This window comes from Uloborus diversus, chromosome 1, assembly GCF_026930045.1.
Source record: "Uloborus diversus isolate 005 chromosome 1, Udiv.v.3.1, whole genome shotgun sequence".
In the NCBI taxonomy this organism is placed as follows: Eukaryota; Metazoa; Arthropoda; class Arachnida; order Araneae; family Uloboridae; genus Uloborus; species Uloborus diversus.
The window spans coordinates 131,667,472-131,690,697 of record NC_072731.1 but is presented as its reverse complement, the minus strand read 5'-3'; the positions used below and the strand labels follow the sequence as shown (position 1 = coordinate 131,690,697).

The 23,226-nt window shown below is 33.6% G+C and overlaps 1 protein-coding gene across 1 annotated transcript in view; it reads right to left on the bottom strand.

Annotated features, from left to right (window-relative positions):
- Window positions 1–15,351: 15,351 nt before the first annotated feature.
- LOC129221293 (ras-related GTP-binding protein D-like) overlaps window positions 15,352–23,226 on the bottom strand; it is a 58,318-nt gene continuing 50,443 nt past the window's right edge. The window contains exon 9 of the mRNA XM_054855755.1: window positions 15,352–15,730. Coding sequence (XP_054711730.1) covers window positions 15,579–15,730 — 152 coding nt within the window. The 3' untranslated portion in view covers window positions 15,352–15,578. The remainder of the gene's footprint in view (window positions 15,731–23,226) is intronic.

Sequence of the window (23,226 nt, the reverse complement as noted above, 5' to 3'; positions counted from 1 at the left end):
TGTTGGTTGAAATAGTTTTTCCTCATGTTGATTTACTTTTGGAGCACTCAAGCACATAGCATCCAGGGATAATAGTTTAACTTCGTTAGGGATCATCTTTATGGAGCTGGAACAAAAGGAAAGTTATCTTCTCACTCATTTAAATTTAGCTGATGTGTGAGGGGCTCTACGAGCATGTCGTGGCTTATCCTTATAAAGTACATGTAAAACTAGATCAAGGTCAGGTGGAGTAACATACGCCAGTTTTTTTTATTAAATACTTTTGCAAGGTTCGTACGCTCCGGGAAAACTAGGAATTGTCAGGGAAAATGACACAGGTCAAAATATCTGGGAAGAATCACAGGGAATTTCCCAAATTTGTCACCAAAATTTTTTTATCGATGTTTCCTAAAATAAATTGTAAAAGTTAAAGGGAAAATGATGCTAGCAACAATAAAAGTGGCAACCCAAAAAAACTTCTACAGCCGCCATTTTTGACCATCAATAGGTGAACAGGAATTATGCACAAACTCAACAGGGGAGAAGACAATTGACTGCTTCAGAAGCACAAGCCTGAAGATGGGAGGGTCAATCGAGGAAAATAATTTTTTTTTTTTTGATCGAAAAGTCTCAGCTACGTCGGAAACGTTGTCGCCATGTTTGGTAATTCACGACATGGAAGTACACACGATCCTTGAATGCGTAAATTTCCAAAGTCAAAGCAGAATTTTATGTTTTCTTCAGTTGCTAACTAATGAAAATAACGCAAAATGTGCTGCAATTTTTTTTTTAAGTGTCTTTAAGTCCCTGAAAACGGCATTGGATATTTATTGAAAAAATGTGCCTTTCTCGTAATTATTTTCTGGAAAAATGCAGAATTTTATCTTCAGAACTTTTTCTTATTATTCTAATTGATGTACATGCTTCAGTGCTAAAAACTAACTATTTTGTCTTAATAGTAAATTTTTAAGGATTACAGTATTTTGTTTTACATGGTTAATAATTTGACACCTTTATTTTATTTTTCGTGGATGGGTTTTGGTTTTACGCGATGCGGCAATGCGAACATAAAATTTTCCCCTCTTTTCAAAGTCTGGATTGCGCATAATGAACTGCATTTTGGCTTGCTAATCGAGCTTGAGCCACAGGAGACATATTATGCGATTGGAACTCTTGAGGAGTAGAGCTTTTAGAAGTGGTAAAGGAGGATACCGAATGTCGGTGACGCACAACAAATAACGTTCATATTGAATAATTTGAGCCATTCCTAGACAATAGAAATCCAGCTCAGTCACTCCTATTCCGGGTTGATGAGTGCTAATAAGCACGAACTGCAGTCCTCGGCTGGAATTGACTGAGCAGGCGGTGTATTTCGTATGGTTCTTATTTGATAGTGAAGGAAGATTATATTGTGGAAATGACGCAGGCATGGGCGTTGCAGCCGAGGGGTCCGGACCCCCTAACTAATTTAGTCGACCCCTGCAAATATTGGAATTTAAGATGAAATCCATTATTTTGTGGGAACTTGTTACTGTTTTAAGTCCAACAAAGAACGATAATGCAGATGGTACACAACACATAATTTATTATGTGAAATGTTTAATTATTATGTAATCTAATAAAACAACTTCGCTGGTACAATAGAAAGCAACTGTCTACAATGACAGCTTAGAAGCAAAGAATTGCTGCTAATTATAACCAGAAGTCTAAACTACCTACCTCACAGTCCTCATTTCGAATTTTTACGGAGGAGAGTGGGGGACAAAGGGTATGTACTGAACAGGGTTGCCAGACGTCCCGGATTTTGAAAAATTGTCCCGCATCCCGGGGAACTTCCATACGGGACGGCTAAAGTCCCGTATTCTAGCTAATAACAATATTTAACAAACTTCAACATTATTTCAAAAGGAAAAATAAAGTAAAATAAAAAATGTGAAATAAAGAGCAATAAGAAAATCATGTGGCAGCAAACACAAATATTTTGTTTTGGTGGCAGACCATGAGGAGCCGAATGATTGCTTCCTCTTTGCTCATTGACTAATGTTGGAAATATATCGTCAATCGCAATGAAAACAGTTTTTATACTTCAATCGGCGACATTTTGTTAGATTTCATGCTTTATTACGAATACGATTGAATATTTCAGATTTATCACGAAGAGACGTTCTACGTTGGAAAGCAACCCTTCAAAATACACCATATGCAGAAATTGCCCTCAACCTCATAAAAGAAAAGCCTGCTATCTTGAAAATGAACAAATATGTGATAAACGAGCCTTTTTGGTTATTTTTTCACAGTCTGTTGGGAAATTTTAGATTTTTTCGGTTCAAGCCAGATTGTTGAACATGCGTCGCTTGACATAACGTTTATTTGCGAGGTAATCTTGCGAAACCGAGTAATGCAGCTAGCATTTAAAATAAATTGAAAAGATAGACCTAAAGTATCAGTCAGAGCCCGATCATTCTGATATTGGACATGGGGCACATTTCTGTTTCAGGGCCCCCCTAAGAGTTTAGAAGACACTGGGTACGAAATTCATTTTGGGTCTCCCCCCCCCCCCCTCCTCTATTTTCGCTTATTCTGAAGTTAGAAAATATTTTGATATTTATTGACACAACCATGCTAAATTTGGTGGTACCTCAATCACAGTATTCAAAAAGTAGAAGATAGATAGTATACGATAATTACGTGGTTAAACTTTGACAGTTTACCATAAATATCACAGTTATCTGTGATATAACTTTTAATAGAGTAAATACAGACAAACTTGGAGTGGTTTTGAGATCTGCAAAGTGATCAACTTTTTCCTTGCCTTGGTGTTTGAAAAAATATCAATGACATCATTTTACTCTAGATTCTGAGAGAAATCATTATTTTTAATTAGCATGTTAAATTAAGGGGATTTTGGGCCCCTTGAAATCTAAGAGAAGCGCCTGTGTCCCGCATGCGAAATGGGAAGATTGGGCGCCGAGCAAATTGTGCCCAATGTTTCCGGCGCCGAATTTTGAAATGCTCTCAATGCTTACGTTACGGTAGCTACCGGTTAGTTAACCACGTGATAGCTAATAATCACGTGCTCCATTCAACTGCTTAGAACGGTAACCGGTTGATCATAGAACGCTGCCGTTAGTAACCGGTCGAACGCAAGGAATGCTTGCGTTCGCCGAGCGCAGCTGGTAGCTATCGGTTAATCGATCACGTGACATCTAATGATCACGCAGCGGTTAGCAACCGGTTACTCAGTGGTCGACCGGTTAGGATCGCCGAACAAAACCAATTACAGTACATTGGCGGAATGCGAAATAAAAACAGCGTGTTCTATTAAACAGCATGGTGACCTAGATACATTAAAGCAACCCCGAGTAAAATGTAAACAGAGCCGCCCCTTTAAATTGTGAGGTAGAAATTGCAATGCGAAATATTGCTGTTCAAGGTTTTAGTTCGTTTTAATTTCACGATTTACTGTTTTTTACTTTCTTCTATATCTAATATAGGAGAAAGTATTGGATTCGTGCAAATTTTCGAATTTTGACGGATTCGAACGTTTTGAGGTGTGCTGAGTCCATTTCGACCATTTTTGGAAAATGTCTGTCTGTGTGTGTGTATGTATGTATGTATGTGTGTCACGTCTGTGTGTGACCAGTTTTTTGTGGCTGCTCTACAACAAAAACTACCGCATGAAATCGAACGAAATTTAGTACACATATGTGCCCCTATGTGAACTTGTGCCCATTAGTTTTTGGCGCGAATTCCTCCAAGGGGGGTGGAGCAATGGGACGTTTTTCGAGTTACGCGTGCTTGCTATTCCTCAGGAAGTTACTGGCGGAATCAAACAAAATTTGGTCCATATGTTGGTATTAACAGGTACAGGTGCTGATTCAATTTTGGTGTCAATAACTCAAACGGGGGTTGAGCTATAGAACGTTTTTTGTCGTCAATTGTGACTGCTGTATCTCAAGAAATAATGAACGGAATGAAAGAAAAATTTATCGGCAAATAGCCCTTAGTGGGTATAAGAGCTGATTTTATTTTGGTGTCAACAGCTAAAAAGGGGGGTAGCGCAATCGCCCGTTCTTTTTTTCCATTGTGAGTACCCTATCTCAAGAAGTAATGCTACGTTCTGGTTGAAATTTGGAATATATGTGAATCCATACGTAAACAGGCTTTGGTTCAATTTTGACGCCAATCGCTCCAAGAGGTGTTGATTTTTTTTTTTTTTTTTTTTTTTTTTTTTTTTTTTGCGAATAAAAATAGCTTTATTAATGCAACAATAAGAAAGATAAATCGTAATTAGATTGTCGTCTGCGTATTTCTCGTGATTTTAATTTTATGGAAATGATCGGAAATATTATCTCAATGATTTAAAATTTTTAACTGTTGCCATCTTATGTTTGTTAACAAATAAAATATTTGTAATTAATTCAAGCAAGGCTTTTAAAATAACTTTCAATTTTCGCTCTTTGCTTTGCTTTTGCAATAATGCAGACATTGGGATGGTCGTCAAGTTTTTTCATGTGTAATTTTGTTTTGTTGGGAATATTGCTTCCTCGTCAAGCATGGGGAGGGATCAGAAAAAAAAGAAAAATATAGAAGAAAGTTTCGTGATGGCCACAACATACTAGTTGTGTTGTGAAATATTTCCGTTTTCGTAGGGTTTTTTCTGAATCTTAATTTACGTCTGTATTGTTGTTATGTTTGGAACCCTTTCCCCCAACTACCAATGAATTCTGAAGTGCTCCAAATTCAGAGTTAATTACAATACAATATGAATAGCAACCCCTTCTGCAAGTTTTCCGGATTTTTCGCATGCCATGAATGTAAGGGAAAAAAACGGAAACGAACAAGTTCAAAGGGTGCAAGAATGTACTAGCCAAGGGCACTCACTTTGGCTCCCCTCCCCCCTCTTAACTATCACAGGTGCTATGAATTCAAAGTCAATTATACAATATTTGCTGTAAACTTCTTTGATAGGGAACATTTTAATATAATTAAGATTTTGGTGCCATCTGCAAATTGTTATCAATTATCAGTTCATTCAGGCAAAATTAACAAGGCCAAAAAAAAAAAAAAAATTTTTTAGAGCTCTGAATATATTATTATCATTAGCATACAAATGAACTCACACCTATTAGACTATAGTGATTTAGTACAGTTAAGGAGTGACACAAGCTCGGAGCATAAAACAATCGAAATGGAAAAGCTTACAGTTCCTGGGGCTAATGACTACTGATTGCGAGTAGTTGGTGGTAGCCAAACGTGTCATTTTAATTTTTTATAGGAAATGGGGGGGGGGGGGAGTGTGCAAAGGCTGACACTGGTCGCTCAAATTCTCACCAGCCCCACAGAGCATAGGAGCAGTGACTCAACATCTTCCCACCCATCCTTTCCCTTTTTATTTATTTTTTTTTTTTTTATAAAACTAAAAACTGAGACAAATGAAGGTGAAATTAAATTAAATGAAAAGGATTATATTCTTTCCTGAGATAAAATGTATTTCTTAGATCATTAAATGGTAGTATTTTTTACAGATTTTCTCACGACATTTTTATTGTTAAAAAACTTTATGAAATAACCAAAATCTTCAACATATTGTTCAGAGAAAACCAATAAATTAAAACATCAACAACATAAGAGAAGCGCACTCAGATTGTATTTCAGTTATTATTCTCAAGAATATAAAAAAAAATCAACAGTCAAAGAAACTCATTTTGAAACAGCATGTATTATCTACCATGTTAAAATCTGTTCTGCGTCTCTTTCAATGTGAGTTTATTGCGAATATTTACAGCAAGCAGAATTTTCCAAACATAACAACAATACAGACGTAAATTAAGATTCAGAAGAAACCTTACGAAAACGGAAATATTTCACAACACAAAAAACAGTAAATCGTGAAATTAAAACGAACTAAAACTTTAAACAGCAATATTTCGCATTGCAATTTCTACCTCACAATTTAACGGGGCGGCTCTGTTTACATTTTACTCGGGGTTGCTTTAATGTATCCAGGTTACCATGCTGTTTAATAGAACGCGCTCGTTTTAATTTCTCATTTCGCCAATGTACTGTAATTGGTTTTGTTCGGCTATCCTAACCAGTCGACCACTGAGTAACCGGTTGCTAACCGCTGCGTTCTATCATCCACCGGTTACCGTATTAATATGAAGCACGTGATCATTAGATGTCACGTGATCGATTAACCGGTAGCTACCAGTTGGGCTCGGCGAACGCAAGCATTCCTTGCGTTTGACGAACCTCACCGGTCGACCAGTTACTAACCCCAGCGTTCTATGATCAACCGGTTACCATTCTAAGCAGTTGATTGGAGCTCGCGTTCATTAGCTGTCACGTGGTTAAGTAACCGGTAGCTACCGTAACGTAAGCATTGAGAGCGTTTCAAAATTCGCCGCCGAGCATTTTAGGTCCCGGGAATACTGGGCACAATATGCTCGGCGCCCAAAATGCTCGGCGCCCAAAGTTCCCGGCGCCCAATATGCGGAGCCTAATAGTCGGCGCCCAATCTACCTAGAGCGTCCCGCATGCCTCTGATTTAATCAGGCTCTGGTATCAGTGTAGAAAAGTATTGCATTAGTCCAAAATAAGTGTTTTTACTGAAGCCGCAGACGTATTTCAAACAAATAAACTATCCGGCTGCAAATTGAAAATTTGTATAGAATACCAAAGCAGTCAAATGGTTTTACAAAAAGAAAAAGACTCACTTCAAGCCTTATCCCTCCAGTTTACTTTATCGGAGGTAGCCTAAAAATTGTGTTTCTCAATCTTAGATTTTGGAAGCAATGGAGAGTATTTAAATCCCATTCCTTCTTCTAACGTCAGCAACGATAGCCCACAATTATGTTTTAAGAATTTCAATGTCGAAAAACTTCCAGGAAAGCGCCCTCACCGTAATCCAGAAGAAACACAAACTCCCCATTATCAAAGATAGTCTTAACTTTCGTTTTCAGGGCTTCAACTGTGAAAATGTTCCAGAGATCCCCTGAACCTTCCTCCCACTCACTAATAGCAGCAAAGGGGACCTATAACTTCGTGTTTAGACCTCGACAGATTTAGGAATGAAGCCTTTAAACTCCATTTCCCAACGTCATCGATATAAACTCGACTTTTTCGGAGCTTCAATTTCAAAAAATTGTTTGTTCCAGGGTTCATACTCTATTTGGATGAAAAAATTCCATGACTTTTCCAAGATTTTTTCATGACTTCAATGAAAATTTTCATGACCTCGTATACGAAGAGAATAGCACTATTTAATCTCAAACTTGGTAATATTTGGAAATGAGCATTAGCAAAACGTCCCACAGCCTCATTGAAGCACTTACTCGTTGTGAAAATAATATAAGTGCGCACTTAAAAAACTAAACTATTCTTATTTGTTTTTATCATATAAATTTAAGTAAAGTAAAAATGCAGTGAAGCCAATATGATGATGCTTAAATGTATGATTAAAAAAAAAAAAAAAACAGGCAGAATGATATTGCATGGGACAAAGGTTGAATGAGTCATCATTAAGTTTCAATAAATTTGCTTCAAAAGTTACCTTTTAGTGTCAAAAGTGCCATTAAACATCCACATAACTTGACAGTATTTTGGTTCTTTAAAGTAAAGCCACATAGTTTAGATCTTTGTTTCCAAACCAGATCTGTTTTTGAAAAAACCATTCAGTATAATGAATCAAAATCTTCTGATTCAAAAGTATATTTGTTTTGTTTACAAATTGGTCGCATGGATGGTGGGTCGCATGGATTAGTTTTGCGTGCCGTATGTTGGTCACTACTGTTTTAGAGCATTGGAATTCCTCTTTTTCTGTATTCTGTCGCCTCACTTAATATCTATATTTTCTAAAACATTCAACAAATTAAGATAACTCTGAAAAATTTAATAATAAAGTTCTTACAAGTGATGGAATCGAACTCGCATGCAACTGAATTGCTTTTTTTGAGTGGGCGTGGAAAAAGTAAGAACGTGAAATTTTGCTACTACAGAATATGAAACATAAGTGTTGAAAATAACAGAAAATTCAAAATAAATGATGTCCAGGCAGTAAAATCACATCGCAAAAAATGGCAAACGGCTGCGACAGAAGTGGATGCAATGAGATTTCAAAATTCAGATTTGATTTTTGGATCGTTCAATTTTCCACTTTTAATAGCTTTTATGTACTATACTGTTAAATCACTCAAGATTTCTAATGCTCCTTTAGTTACTGTTCCTTTCTCTTTGTCCAGAACATTTTTCCATGACTTGAAATAAATTTCCATGATTTTCAATGAAAATTTCAATTTTCCATGACTTTTCCAGGTCTGAAATTCTGTTATTTTTTTTCCATGACTTTCCAGGATTTCCATGACCCGTACGAACCCTTTGTTCCCAAACGTGGCTTAGAATCGTATTTTTAAAACTTCGATTTTGAAAAAATTCCGGAGAGGACCCTCGAATCTCTTCTCCCAAACATCACCAAAAATTGTCTGAAGCTGAGTTTATAGAACAATAATTTCAAAAAATCTCTAGGTAAGAAAAGTTGTTCCCCCCCTCCCCCCAATGAATTTCATCTGACGACGCCAATGGATGCATGTGATCGTGGACAGAGCCGCCAAGAGCTCAACCGGGCCCCGGAGCAAAATACTGACTTGCGGGGCCTCCTCCAACCACCACTAAAAAAAAAAAAAATCCTGTCGACTGCCTGCACCTTTTATTAACATTTCAGCAGTAAGTAAATATATGTTTACTTATGAAGCAAAATGAGAGTTTTTGTTATTAGTTTGGGTTATGTTCAAGTTTAAATTCAAAAGTTAAAAGCAATTTGTAGAATAGTTAAATAATCACATCGATAAGATACATCCAGTTTTTAAATGGTGATACACATTGTGCAGAAAATAAGTTCTTTTTACTTAAACTAAACACATTTTTAATGTATTTTACTTATTTTAGTTCATCTAGATCATAAAAGGTCTCTGATTTTGTTTAAACAGGTTTGATTGCAGTATGTCTTCATTGTTATTAACGCAAGTCAGTTGTTTTTTTCATCAGTAAAGTGTAAACTAATTTCTTGTTACTCTGAAATAAGTTAAGCTTCAAAAAAGAAATTTTATTCAAATACAAAATTATAAAAACTAATTACACCTACATGTACTGTAATACGGACAATGAAAGAACATAGTATGACCAGGGCTGGGCCCGGATCTATAAATTTTCGGAATGGGAAGATTGGGCGCCGAGCATTTTGGAAACCGGGAACATTTGGCACAAAATGTGCTCGGCGCCCAATCTTCCTAGACCGAGAATAGGGGTTTGGGATTTCTCCATCATAAATTTTGCGAAATTGATGATGTCCTAAGAAACCAGTTTTAATTTATTTCTGGTGTTTAAACAAAATTGTTGGAATTTTTTAAAATTGAAGTCTTAGGGGCTAATTTTTCAAGACTGGGAAAGGGGATAAATAGGGGACAGGAATGAAGATATTCCTCGAAATTTTTACGATCTTTTTAGAAAGATCCTGAGGGGGGGGGGTAAAAGTTCTTTAGGCGGCGCTTAGCCCCCCAATTTTCCACGCCAACTGACAGTTACAACAGTGAAGTAATTAATTTTAGTAAATGAATGGTTAAATGTTTAAAAAAGTAATTGTTTTTTTGTACTTTCAGGAAAGTATTAAGCATATATTTCTTAAAATATTATTATCAGACACAATTAGAGATAAACCAGACCCATGTATGCAGACAGAACCAAATATGGAAGGAGGGGTGGGGTTCACTTGCATGCAAATTGCGAAAAAAAAAAAACCATTTCGTCAATTTTTTTTTTCTCGTTTATTTTTAACTAACTGCATTGCCCGCCTTTTTGCAGGGTCTACCTTGAAAAAGAAGTTTTGTCAAGTGACGCGTGTTTTGTCAAGAATCATGCTACAATTGATATAGAGTTTTTCAATATGTATTTTGTAAAATATCTAGAGATTTTTTCTTTTTTAAAATCAAGTTTATTAGTGCAAGATTCTATAACACCCTTTATTTCTTCACGACCTTCGAAGCAAGTTATTTTATTTGCAAAGCCATAATGCGATTGAAATTATAATTTGGTGCAACACTCAGTCTCCATTAATAGCACGGTTATACCAAGAAAGTACTATGTGATTTCTTTCAAAGCAAAAATCAAAATTTAAAAAATTTCTAGTCGCTTTGGGCGAGTAACAGAAAATTTATTAGACACCACTCTTTTCCTTTCTAGTCGACATTTCTCGCAAACCCAGAAAAAAAAAGAGCTAAACAACACATTGGCTTTTGAGTTGATATAAAAGCATAAAAATTATAACGTTAACTGAACTAATTGATAGCATTAACGCTTATTTTATAATCCAGGGCACACCAAATTCCACTTTTTGGGAGGGCGAAGATGCAGAAAACTGCAAATGTTTCACAAGCCAATTATAAAATACGGGTATTTACACAAAATTGCATCCAATGAAAAAGGATATTTGGGCATTGAATTTTTTTTTTCGCGATTCAGTTTCCAAATTTGACGAATAATTAAACAAAATTTTCCAAATAAGGATTTTTTGGAGGTCGCAATGACCTCCTATCCTGACTCCCCTGCATATAATCAATTTGGTTATTTATGTGGAAAGAAAATTACTACATTTTTATGAAGAATGTTTTGAATCTGAGATCTTAAAATTGTTTTTTCCCTTTTATTTATATTTTTACTCTTAAATTACTTTTGTCTATGATATTATACAATTAGTCATCTCACTAGAATGAAGTAGTTTTTTTTATCTACGGAACCTAACTCCTATTTTAACACTACTACTAGGTCTCAATTTATGCGGTTTTGATTTACGCTGCATTTCCGTGGAATGTAACCCCCGCATAAAACAAGGGTCTACTGTATATGAAAAATTATCAAAAAAAGTTTAAAAATATTTAAATAAACTTTCATTCACAAAACAAAGGTAGGCATAACATTAACTGATAAAAAATTTGGCAATTTTAGTTTCAAGTAACTAAAGTTAAAATTTTTTAAAGACCCCCGACTGGGTCGCAAATGTAGAATCGAGAGGCAAAATTGAAAACCCTTTTAAAAGCCTTGTCAATTAAAAGAATTTTATTTGTTGACAAATAGAAACTAGCAGCAGATAAAAATTTCAATCATTGCATTTAATTTCCTTGTGGGCCAACAATGAATTTGGTTACCAATTGCATGAATCAAGTCTTAGCCTGCTTGAAAAAAGGTCATGATTCAAATTTTATATGGAAGTTCTAAACTCACTATCAGACGTAGAAAAAAATACTCTTCATTTTGGGATTAAATTTTTAAGTATGTTTTCACAGCAAAAATCCCAAAAACCTTTAAGAGGTTTTTAATCTAATATCTTAATTAATGTCATCTAAAGATGCAACCCAGCTAAGAACAATCTCGATCAACTCTCCTTTCAAACAAAATTTTTTTTTTTCAAAATCGATCCATCCGTTTAGGTGCTAGAGTGCCACAAACAGATACACATACAGGTCAAACTTATAACCCCCTTCTTTTGAGTGTCGGGGATTAAAAATAAGTAAGTAGGTAGCAAAAAATTGAAAGCAAACTTTAAGTTAAAAACCTTTTTATACAGTAATATTACATAAAAATACAAGGACTTAACATTTATAAATACATAATTTACATATCATTACATTAGCATCTATTAAATTACAGATGATGCCATTATTAATTTGCTTAGAAAAAAGATTTTCTGTTGTGCAACTCCTAGATTAAATCACATCATTTGCATTACAAAAATATCTATTTCTTATAGTCATTGGCAAGAACGTTTTAAACTAGCTGTAATGTGAAGGATTCACATAAGCATCGCAAGTATGATTTTTGTAAATAAAGTATATATTAAAGTTATTTTTTTTCTTACAGACAAAATATACAAAGACTTAATTTAAAAACAATTCTTCAAAAGTATGCTGGTTAAAAAAGTTAGATACATTATTACATTTGGCTCCAAGCATACAAATAAGGTAACTGCTAAATGTCAGAATAGAGTTTAAAAATAATGTTTTTTTTTTCATTTAACAGAGTAATGCTAACAATAAGAGATGAAATACTGTTACTTTAAAGCTATTTACATCAAGTGAAATGCTAAGTAAAAATATAATTTTGAGCAGTTTATGTTGAGCCATTCATACATAAATAAATCATGTTTTCGAAATTATCCATCTTGAAATGCTTTTTTTTTAATACTCAGAGATAAGGTAACAGAACCAGTAAAAGCCAAGGGTTCAGTAACAGACAGTCATAAGTATGGATTTAAATAATAAGAATTTTGGCGGGTAAAACTGACGTTGTCGTGGCCCATGAATACAGTGCAACCATCTAGTGTTCGAGTGAATTTTATGAGCCAGTTGGTATTTACAAGGCAATGGTGAAAGGTTATGAACAGACACCACAAGGTCTGCTGGTGTTTCATGTTCATTTGAATTAAATAAGGCTTTAGTTCTAAAAATAAAGAACTTTTGCACAATTTGAACAGAAAAAGGGAATTTTGCCCATTACACATCCTTTCCTCATCCTATCTGTTACTGGGTATCATCAGATTTCTGGGTGCCTGTTACTGGGGGTTGGACTTTTTTTCGAAATTGAGCAAATAAAAATAAAATTAACTAATTCAGAGTATCCAGAAGCAGTCAAACGTTAGATGAGAGAAATATGGTTTAAAAATTCTAAACACATTAAAAGGTTCAGAGAATTGAGTTAACCTGAGAGCGATGTCTTAAGCATGTCTGTTACTGATGCCGTTACCCTATTTTAGTTTTAAGTATGGAAAAAGTACAGAAATAAAAGTACACAATTATGCAGAAAAAAAAACATTAAATATACTTTATAAAAGCAACTGTAATGTTATAAGACAAATTTTCAGTGTAAGAAACATTAAAAATATTCTGTCTTATTTTTTTGAAGACAATATGACTAGTTAAAATGAGTAGCACATGAGAAAGTATGCTACTGCAAAAAATACATCACTAAATTCATCTCAGCACCTCCTCAAAAAATCATCCCATACATGAATACTTAAAACCAAAGTTAAAAAAAATAGGGGGAAACCCCCTCCTTAAATAATGTACAAAATGAGAAAAGCATGATTCACTGTCACTATTTTCAGATCCTTGAAGCTGAACTGAGTATAAACTAACTGATGATAAAGAAATATTAATGTATGTAAACATTTTATGAGAACCATTGGTCTCTCTTCAATTAATAAGGCAGATTAAAACATGCATGTGCAGATCTTTTTAATCCTTTTAAACAAAGCAGCATGGTGAACATTGAAGATTTTCCAATATAAACTTTTACCCCCTCCCCCCACAATATAATTATATAGAACAGTTAAGAAAATAAGAATATAAATTTATGCTATCAGGCAACTTTTTAACAAAGTTACACATTACAATTTTCTGTTCAATAATTACAAACATTTAGTTTCAGATTATGTTATCACTTCATAAGGCTTCATTAAAAGGACAGAAATCAAAAGCTTTAAAAAAATTACTAACGATAATAAAGTAAAAATTTAACTTTGGGAATTCATGAGAAGGCATAATAAGAGAAAATTTATTTCGAAAATTCTGGTAAAAAAAAGAGTAAAATAAATTCAAGAGAGCAAACAAAAGAAATAAATGTCTATTTTAAGATTACTTATCAAAATAATGCTGCAGAGACAAAAGATGAACTAAGTTTATAATTACTAAAATATCATTAAGAAATAAACAGACTAGCTTTCAAAATTAAATTTCTAGCACGCACACACATACAATAGTTAATTTTAACAAATTAATGATATTTTCAGGGGATGCATCAGAATGAAATGATGCTATAGAAGTTTAATTTTGAACATAAAATTTGAAACATAGAGCAACAATCTTTTACATTTTACAATTATATCAGGGATGTGGTATCAGACTGATTTTGAAGTAATTGGGACAAAAGAAGTATTAAACTTGTGTCAGTGATTCTCCCTCCAAGTCCACAGGGCTGCAGAGTGGGAGTCGTGGAGTTGAACTAATTTTGTGGCAAACAGGTCGCAGTCCATCACTTTCTCTTTGATAAAGCAGCAATGATCATTCTTCAAACTTATTATAGTTTGACACCTTATTGTATGTTAAAAATTGATACTGAAACTTTAGTAAGAAAGTAATTTTCAGAAATTTTGAGCAAGAATAATTATTTTGGCATTTTAAACTTTGTTGCAGTAATAAACATTTGAACTATAGCTTTCATGCTTATTTCCTCAAAGAAAGTTTGAAAGCCTTCAATTATCCTTTACATACTAATAGCATTAATAATAAGCACCTTCAAAACATAATATGGTCTCTAACATAACTGGTTCAGAAAAAATGTTCTTTGAATAAATTTTACATATAATATGTCTAACAAATTGGTATGAACATTTGAAGGTAATGCTGGCAAACTTAATGTTATGTTTTTAAGCACCATAACAAATGCTAAAAGATTAGCTAGGGCCAAAATATTGATTCGAACATAACCACAGTGGCTTTCAAACACAGTGGAACCACACCATTCATTTGCCTCTTTACACGTAAAACTTGTTAATTGTCTAACTTGCTCTATTAAAATTCAACTTGTCATTTGTACGTTTTCTCCGTGATTTGGGCAACATCACTCATTGTCAATTGAGCTACACGGTCATCTCAGCTTAGTCTGGTCACTCTTTCCCTATGGTGCACAACATGCAGGCTCCATAAAATTTTGTACAATTTTATTGCTATTTTCGGAATTTTCATTAAAAATGATGCAGCTGTGGGTCAGAGAAAAAAAAAGAAGAAAATAACGATTCAATTGGTCTAAAAATGATTTGCCAATTGCACAAATCAAAATTCAAGCTGAATTGAGGCAGTGAGAAGCAAAGGGATGTAAGTGGGTCATTTCAAGGTATTTTTGACATTTATGTAGAGTCTGACATTTTTTTGCCATAACCTTTTAATTTAGTTTAATTTGCAAATTATTTTAATTTGTGTTGGTGTGCTGGTAGGAAAAGCTCAAAATACAATAATATCCTAATTAAACAGTAAATTAAAAAGATATGGGAAAAAATATCACGTTATGTATTCTACATAAATGTCAAAAATACTGTGAAATGATCCAAGTGCCAAAACTAAAAATTTGGAGATAATCAATGCATATGGAAGGTGAACCTCCCATCTATTTTAGGGCAAGAGATAGTACTAGTTGTCCTGGTAGGTGCTGCTATACAGCATGATTTTCAAAAAAAAAAAAAAAAATCAATGAAAGCCTAGCTACGACCGCAACTTTATACGAGTTGTACACAAAGCTTGAAAATGTCCACTTACATCCCTTTGCCTCTCACTGCCTCAACTGCGTGTGAATAGCAAGGTTCCACTCTATCTGAAAGTTAACCAAATAAATTTGCAACCAACACAAAACAGCTATTAAGAAAAAAGTAACTAGACATATAATTTTTAAACAAATATCTTTTAAATCAAAAATTTCAATGATAAGGATATTTCTGAATTTTGCCACAGGACTGAGAAAACACCATGTACAAATGAATGGCACACATAGTTAAAACATTATGGCTGATCTCCATAACCATTCGTCAACCCATTTCCCGCTGCTGAGTTGTTGCGTGACATGGAGCGGGAAGTTTTTGGAGACTTAAATCTAACATCAAACACTTCTTGTATAGCTTGTCTAAAACAATGAAAGTTGTAATCGATGAGTGCTGCAAAAAATAAATAAATAAAAATAAAAAATAAATAATAAATAAATGAAAACTCTAATTCAAGTAAATTACAACAAAATCACAGTATAGAGAAAGATTATTTCTAGTTAAACAAATTGAAAAGACAGTGCAACATGCCAACTAAAAATGAGATATGAACCATGTATTAAAGATTTTGTGAACATAAACAACAAGTAAAGAATTTTTCTAAATCATTTAAAGATTTAAGTTACAAATAAAAAGGAGAATGCTCTGAAATATTTTTAAAATCCTTTTAAAACCTTTAAAATTAATTTATTATTTTTTTTTATTCATTGTGAAGCCAACAAAATTTTAAAAATAACATTGATATAATTTGAACAATAGAATTTTGAAAAGCACCGATCAAATTATTCATTGAAAGTTTTTAGCTAGAGTCAAATTAGCAAACAATTTTTAATATTTAAAACATTAATTATTTAAGACATGAAAAAAGAATTTAAACTCTAAATTTTTTTCACAGTGATGGGACGTTTGAGCATCAATTCTCAAAATAATAGGTTTTAATGCATATTTCCAACCCTTACATGACAAATTTTTGCCATGTAAAGACTGTTATGACACCCGCACCACAGAAGGTAAATTCTGGCTCTGCTAGTGCCGGGCACAAAATTGAAAATAGTCTGTATCTTCTCAGAAGTACAAAATGTAAAAGTCGGGTTATGACAGAAGGATTTTTTTTTTCATTTTTTAAAAACCTCGGGTGGATGCAATTGATGAACTTTAGTGGCTTGATTGCTCAAAGAATAATATTGTAGTCAAAGAGATGCTATAGGGGTGCCCACTAGGGTGGTCACAAAAAATGGATTTTCGAATTTCTTCTGCGGCACCCCCCTAAAATGTGCCAATGAACTAGAAAACATGATTTGCAAAGTTTTAGCTTAAACCGATAATATTAACACGTGCCGCAAAGAGGCTAAAGTTACGAAAAACAGCGATTTTTAGCAAAAGATCGTAGTTTTTCCTCTTTAAAACCAAAACTTATTATCCTAGAAACTTCGTTCTGGTCTCATTTTATAGGAAATTTTATTTTCCTGATGAGATGCTTTATCCATTTTTTAAAATAAAAGTAAAAGAAGGGTACTTGGCATTATTCCGGTCAGGTCATGGAAGAATCATCAATAAGGAATTTTCATGCAAAAACCTAAAAGCTTTACAATATTCAATTACATTTATTTACTCTTTGTTAATTTTAATTTATCCATTAAAGAGGCTTCATTTGGAGTTATTTTAAAAATTAAAGCAACAAATTGCTGATTTAAAATAAAGGAACTAAGCTGTTTCAAAGAGAAAGCAAAGAGTTTAAACTACAAAAAAGAAAAAAAAAATCTGCTGCATTTTATTACTTACACTGTTAAATGACATACACTGAAAAGACTGAAAAAACATTTATCGTTATGTTATTACTTTTCATTAACAAGTGGTAATAGCTTCGATATGATAGATTTTGATGAATGTGGAAAAATGTGCCTGCATTCAGACATAGCTTATAATAGAAACTGTCATTAGTTAGAAATTAGTTTTACACCTCTTTCAGCTGTGACATTGACAACCCTTAAACAGTTCACTATCTATTTTGTTTTAACATAATATTGGTTTGTACACTATTAATCAAGATCAGTATTTAAAAACTTTGTATAGATTTCAAATCTCTTTAAAAAAAATTGAATCTTTTAAGTAGTTTGAAGAGAAATGAAAAAATCTACATCTTTGTCCAATAAACTAAATTTCTTTCAGATTGAGCTGTGCTTTTGTATCCCTACCATCACAATCATCTTCATTATCTCCTACTTCGGATTTTAATTTTGCAGCTTCCCTTGTTTTGATTTTTCTTTTTTGTTTTTTAAGTATCATCCAAAAAAAAAAAAAAAAGGAAAGGCAACCTTCTCTGAGTTCAGGGCCACAGATGGATAATTATTTTATGTAGTTCTGTGCCTACATCATCTTCATAAATACTGTAGTATTGAACCAAAGATTTTACTAACTTTAGATCTTGTTTGGGGGCCAAAGCTGGATTGCAGACAATAAACCACACTTTTCCGTAAATATCCACGATAAACAACCAAATATCTTCACCGATTAAGGAAAGCTGACCCATGAAAAGATATATCTTTGAAGAGTACATGAGGCAGTGAGAAGCAAAGGGATGTAATTGACAGAATCAATAATCATTACAAATAATAGGGGATCGTCTACTCTGCTTAGGGGCAGGAGATAGTAATAATAGCTCTGGTAGGGGCTGTTATATAGCATGATTTAGAAAAAAAAAAGTTCACTGAAAGCCTAGCTAGGATCTGAACTTTAAACGCGTTTCATAAGGCAACTTAAAAAGTCCACTTACATCCCTTTGCTTCTCACTACCTCATATGGCCTTTGTCATCCATCTGGTGTGATGAATAGCTCCAGGTACTTGAAAAGTAACGTTGTTCGGAGAAAGAATCCCTAAATAAGTTAATCAAAGTTGAATGAATTCCGTGTAGTCATCCCTAGGCTGCTACTGATTTTATTTCTCAAGAACGAAAGCTTGAAATTTCAACAGGATTGCTTATTTTGTTTTTAATTTTCTATACTTAATTTGGATTGCTTCGTATCTATACCATTCATCCTGAAATTCTTGAAAACATCTGGTTGAGGACTAGTGGACGTACCTATTTTGCAAATCAAATCTTCTTTTAAACCAACTTCTAAGATATGGTAGAGACTTGCTAAATACAAAAACATTTTCTGTAACAACTGTACTCACAAAACGCAGTTTTGCACTGAAGAAGCCCTAACACGTCCGGGTCTAAGAACACAGACCACTTTCCTGGGAATCGTAGTTTTTCCTTCCTCTAGGGGCCAGGCTGGATTTAGGGGAGGGCAGGCATGGCTACTGCCCCTGGGCCTCCACAACAAAGGGGCCCCCACAGTAAAATTTTTACAAAATATCCTACCTTTCACGGGTCCAAAAACATCGAAAATATCGGATATATACATATATATCAAAATATTCGGATATATATCAAAGTATCGGATATTTTCGAAAATATGATGATCTTTTTGAACCCTGATAAGGGGCCTCCACTCCTTCGTTGCCCCGGGGCCTCCACACTTCCAAATCCGGCCTGTCTAGGGGATCAAACGTCCTTACAAGACTGGGATTTTTAAGCTATTGCTTAGCTCTGACCATCGAGGAATAAAGCAACGTTCCATATTTATGGCCTCTATAGCTAATTTCAAAAGTTTTACACGCAGTTGTTTGTTTTAGTTTTGAGTCTTAGAGACAACTATAGTACAGTGAAATCCTTTTACAACAAACTTCGGATTACGGAAAATTTTAGTTGTAACGTGGTTTTAGTAGTAATGAAAGTCAAGCAATGTAATGGAAATTAAATCAGGGCTGAAAATTTCTTTTGTTAAATCGGTTATTTCGTTGTATCAGTATTCGCCGTAACGGGGTTTCACTGCATACATTTCTGATAATATTGCTGTTTTTGCTCTGATTATTTAGCATTGTAAGGGGGTTACAACCATTAACTAAAAGAACTAGTACAATTTATTTTTTAATGATTCCTTCTTTGTACGCCATTTTGAGGATATTAGCACGACCTGACTTGCAAAATCCTGAATAATGTTCAATCAATTTTTACAAGAGTTTAAATGAAATTAGACTTAAAGAGAATAAATTTCCTTATAAAATGAGACCAGAACAAAGTTTCTAGAATGAATAGTTTTCGTTTCACAGATGAAAAACCACGATTTTTTGCTAAAAATAGCTATTTTTCGTAACTTTAGCCTCTTTGCGGCACGCGTAATATCATCGAAATGACTTGAAACTTTGCAAATCACATTTTCTAGTCTATTGGCACATTTTAGAGGGGTGCCGCAAAAGATTAGTTGAAAAAAGTTTTTCCCCATGTACCTTGTGACCACCCTAGTGACCACCTAGGGGGTGGGAGGGTCGTGGCTCAAGACTGTCATTGAAATTTTTAGGGGGGTGTGTTGAGGGGCTTTTTTTACCTTAGGGGGCTTTTGCTTTTGGTGGTGTCTTTGCAATATTTAGGGGTGTGTGCTCTTGCTCTTGTGGAGGGGGTCTTTGGAATATTTAGGGGGTGCGCTCTTGCTTTTTTGGGGGGGGGGGTGAATTAACAAAACAAACATGACAAATTTCAACTCAGAGCCCAAATTTATTCCATGATTTCTGCCAAGAGAAAACAGTTGATCAATAAGTTTCTAAAAAAATTTGGTACTAATGAATTTTGCTGCCCAAATGAAACTGCTAATTAATGCAGAAAAAATATGTAATGAATCAAGTGTTACAGCTAAGGGAACGTAGATTAAATATAATACCGGGAAAAACAATAGAAAATTGTTGGGAAAAGAGTAAAATAAATATGACTAATGTTACAGTATAAAAAAAAAAACATGTACGTGTAAAGACACATACAAAGAATTAAGAATGACAGAAATAACACTTACATAAAAAAACAAAAACAAAATAGTTCAGACAGAAAAGAAAAGAAGCAAATTATAAAAATGGAAGCCAAATCACAGAAAAATAAGGAATGTTTTAAGGACAATTTACAAGAAGAACAATCCTTCAGAATGTGGAGAGATTCCAAAAAATCAAGATCTGATGAATTTGGGTATTTTTAATTTATTTTACAAAAGGTTAAAACGAAAGGAGTGATTTGATTCCCAGCGTAGTTGAGTAACCCTATACTTATTTGTTGTTTTTTACATAATTGTTATGCTCATTTAAGTAAATTTTCAAAGAACAACTGTCTGTCGCGTCAGAGCTAGAAAAAATCGCAATTGAAATAAATTTCATAAATTTCATAACAATTAAGAGGATTAATAGAATTTTTTAGAGACAAAATTAAAAGTTAATAGGGGAAAACGCTTTCTGGGAATGGAAACGCTTAAGAATCTTCGTAATCTGAAAACTAACAGAAGGAAGGAATGACGAAACAATCAAATTCTTAGTAAAGAAATTTTTGTTAAGAACATTAGTTTATCAAAGGTAGTACAGTCGAACCCCGATTTAATGAATCTCTATTTGACGAATTTTTTATTTTCCCTAACCTAAATGAAGGTAAAACCCCATTTACCAAATAATAAACTGCGAAGTCAGAGTCGTGTCCAAGGGGAGGGTTTTAGGGTTAAACCCCTCCTATCGGAGAAAAAATAAAAAAATAAATGAAGAATTGTGCATATTTGACTTAAAATTAGCTTTAATGTTTAAATTTGTATGCAGAACTTTTTTTAAAAGCATTCTCTTTGAAGTTGCCTGGTAACTTATGACACTGTCTTCTCTTAATCAACTAAAATCATATTTTGGAAAACAGAGATGGAGAAGGACTGAGTTGAATAGGCTGTCAATACTTTGTTTAATATTGTTTCTCATAAGGGGTTTTGATCTGGGGCGTTTCACAAAAAGCGATAACTGTTGCCGCTCTGTAGATGCATAGTAATTGCTTTTGTTAATGTAATTTACATCTGCATCAAAACTCTTCCTATTTAGTTTGCTAAGCATTATCTTACAATATTAAAACCTGAAAACATATGTTATAAAAGAGTTTGTGAAATTTTCTCAGTACTTGTTGCAATATATTGCACTGTAAACAGATAATAGGTTTGAATCTAAACAAGCAGTAAAACGGATAAATACTGAGGTTTTCTTGCCCAACCAGAAATTTCCTTCTGGGAGGTGGGGTTCATAACGATCCTTACATGTACAATGCAACCTCATTTATCCGGACTAGATAGGACCAAAGGCAATCCTAATAAACGAAAATCCTGACAATAATCAATAATATTCTTAAATATGCAAATATGCAGATTTATCTTTTATTGCACCAAAAAACAATGCTTTCTAACAAAACTATATCATACCATTTTTTCTCAATTACTTCATCAGTTATAATTCAGCTGCAATAGTATTGGGCTGACATCCAAAGAGTATATCATATTGTTTGCTAAATTAGTACTATACTTTATTGTACGTCCTTTGCAGGAGTAGTATGCTTAATTGAAATGAAACCGAGTATTTGGCGCATTTAAACTTCTGTTCTTGAAATCATAATTTTAATTGATTATTTACGTAAATATATTTTTTCTACAAATTTGATCTGGATAAACAGGCGCTGGCTAAACAAGGTTCTGCTGTGTGTAAAATACATTAATAGAATAGGTAGTATATTACTTAAAACCTAATCTTCTGTGAATTTGAACCATCCCCCTCTCCCCTCCAAACTGCTAAGCCCCTCATTGTGACCTTAAACAGTGAAGAATTATTTGCACACTGAAGTGTGTTTTCCTGACAATGCAACTACGAATGAAAATAATTGAAGACAAAAGCAGGTCCGTCATTTGGGAGATCAGGGGGGTCAATTGCTACCCCTCTTCCTGGATTTTTACAAACACAGGGATGTGCCATCCTAAACTCGCTTTTAGAGCAATCTTGGGAGCAGGAAAATGGTGAGTTTGGAGAAGTAAAACGTGAATTTGGAGCAGCCTGGAGCAGTAAAATTGCAAATTTGGAGCAGCTTGCAGCAGCAAAAAGTTAAATTTTGCATCAATTTGTAGCAACTATGTATATTTCACGCACAGAAACATGTGTGACATGATAAAAAAGGAGATTAAGGATGCGAAAAACCGTAACTCCAACACTCCAACTACTTATTGAAGCTCTCCTAATTACATTTATTTATTTGTTTATTTTTATTTTATTTTATATTTATTTATTTATTTTCTTTTTTGTCTAATATTTTTCACAAAAAACAAGCCATGTCCTGCTCTACTTTTTTCTTACACTGATTTAAATTTAGTTCACATATTTACTTTGCTTAATTCATCACTGCTTTTGTTCACATTTAAGTTTTGGTGTTTGATATCTATTTTTAAATTTTGTTTGCTTTTATGTAGTTCATACATATATGTAAAAGACACAAGATATATATACATAAAACTCAAAAACATATTCAAAAAGGCTAAAAAAAAAGCAAAAAAGAATAGTTAAATTTAAAAACTTTACCTCAACAAATTACAAGTGAGTTTTAAAGCGCTATTTATTAATCTTTTTTTTTTTTTTTTTGGTACCTGTAAGTTATTTACTAACATTTGACCTTATACACATAGTCATATATGTTACATACTGAGCTACTTGATTAACAAATCTGAATATCATGCAAAGGAAACCATTAAAACTTTTAATTTTTAACTATTTGATATTTAATCACAAAATTAATAATGAAATTACAATGAAAAAAAAATGCTTTTGAGAAATGATGTCATAAGAAAAAGAATTTTAAAATACAAGTGAAAAAATAAAAATTTTGAGGCAGGCTCAGAATATGGAAAGTAATGCTTGAGTCTCAGAAACTTTAAATGTCTGCATTTTCATCGCCAGAGCATTAGAATTCCCCGATTTTTGCTGTCTTATGTGTCTCCAACCAAAATTAGGGATCAATTTTCTG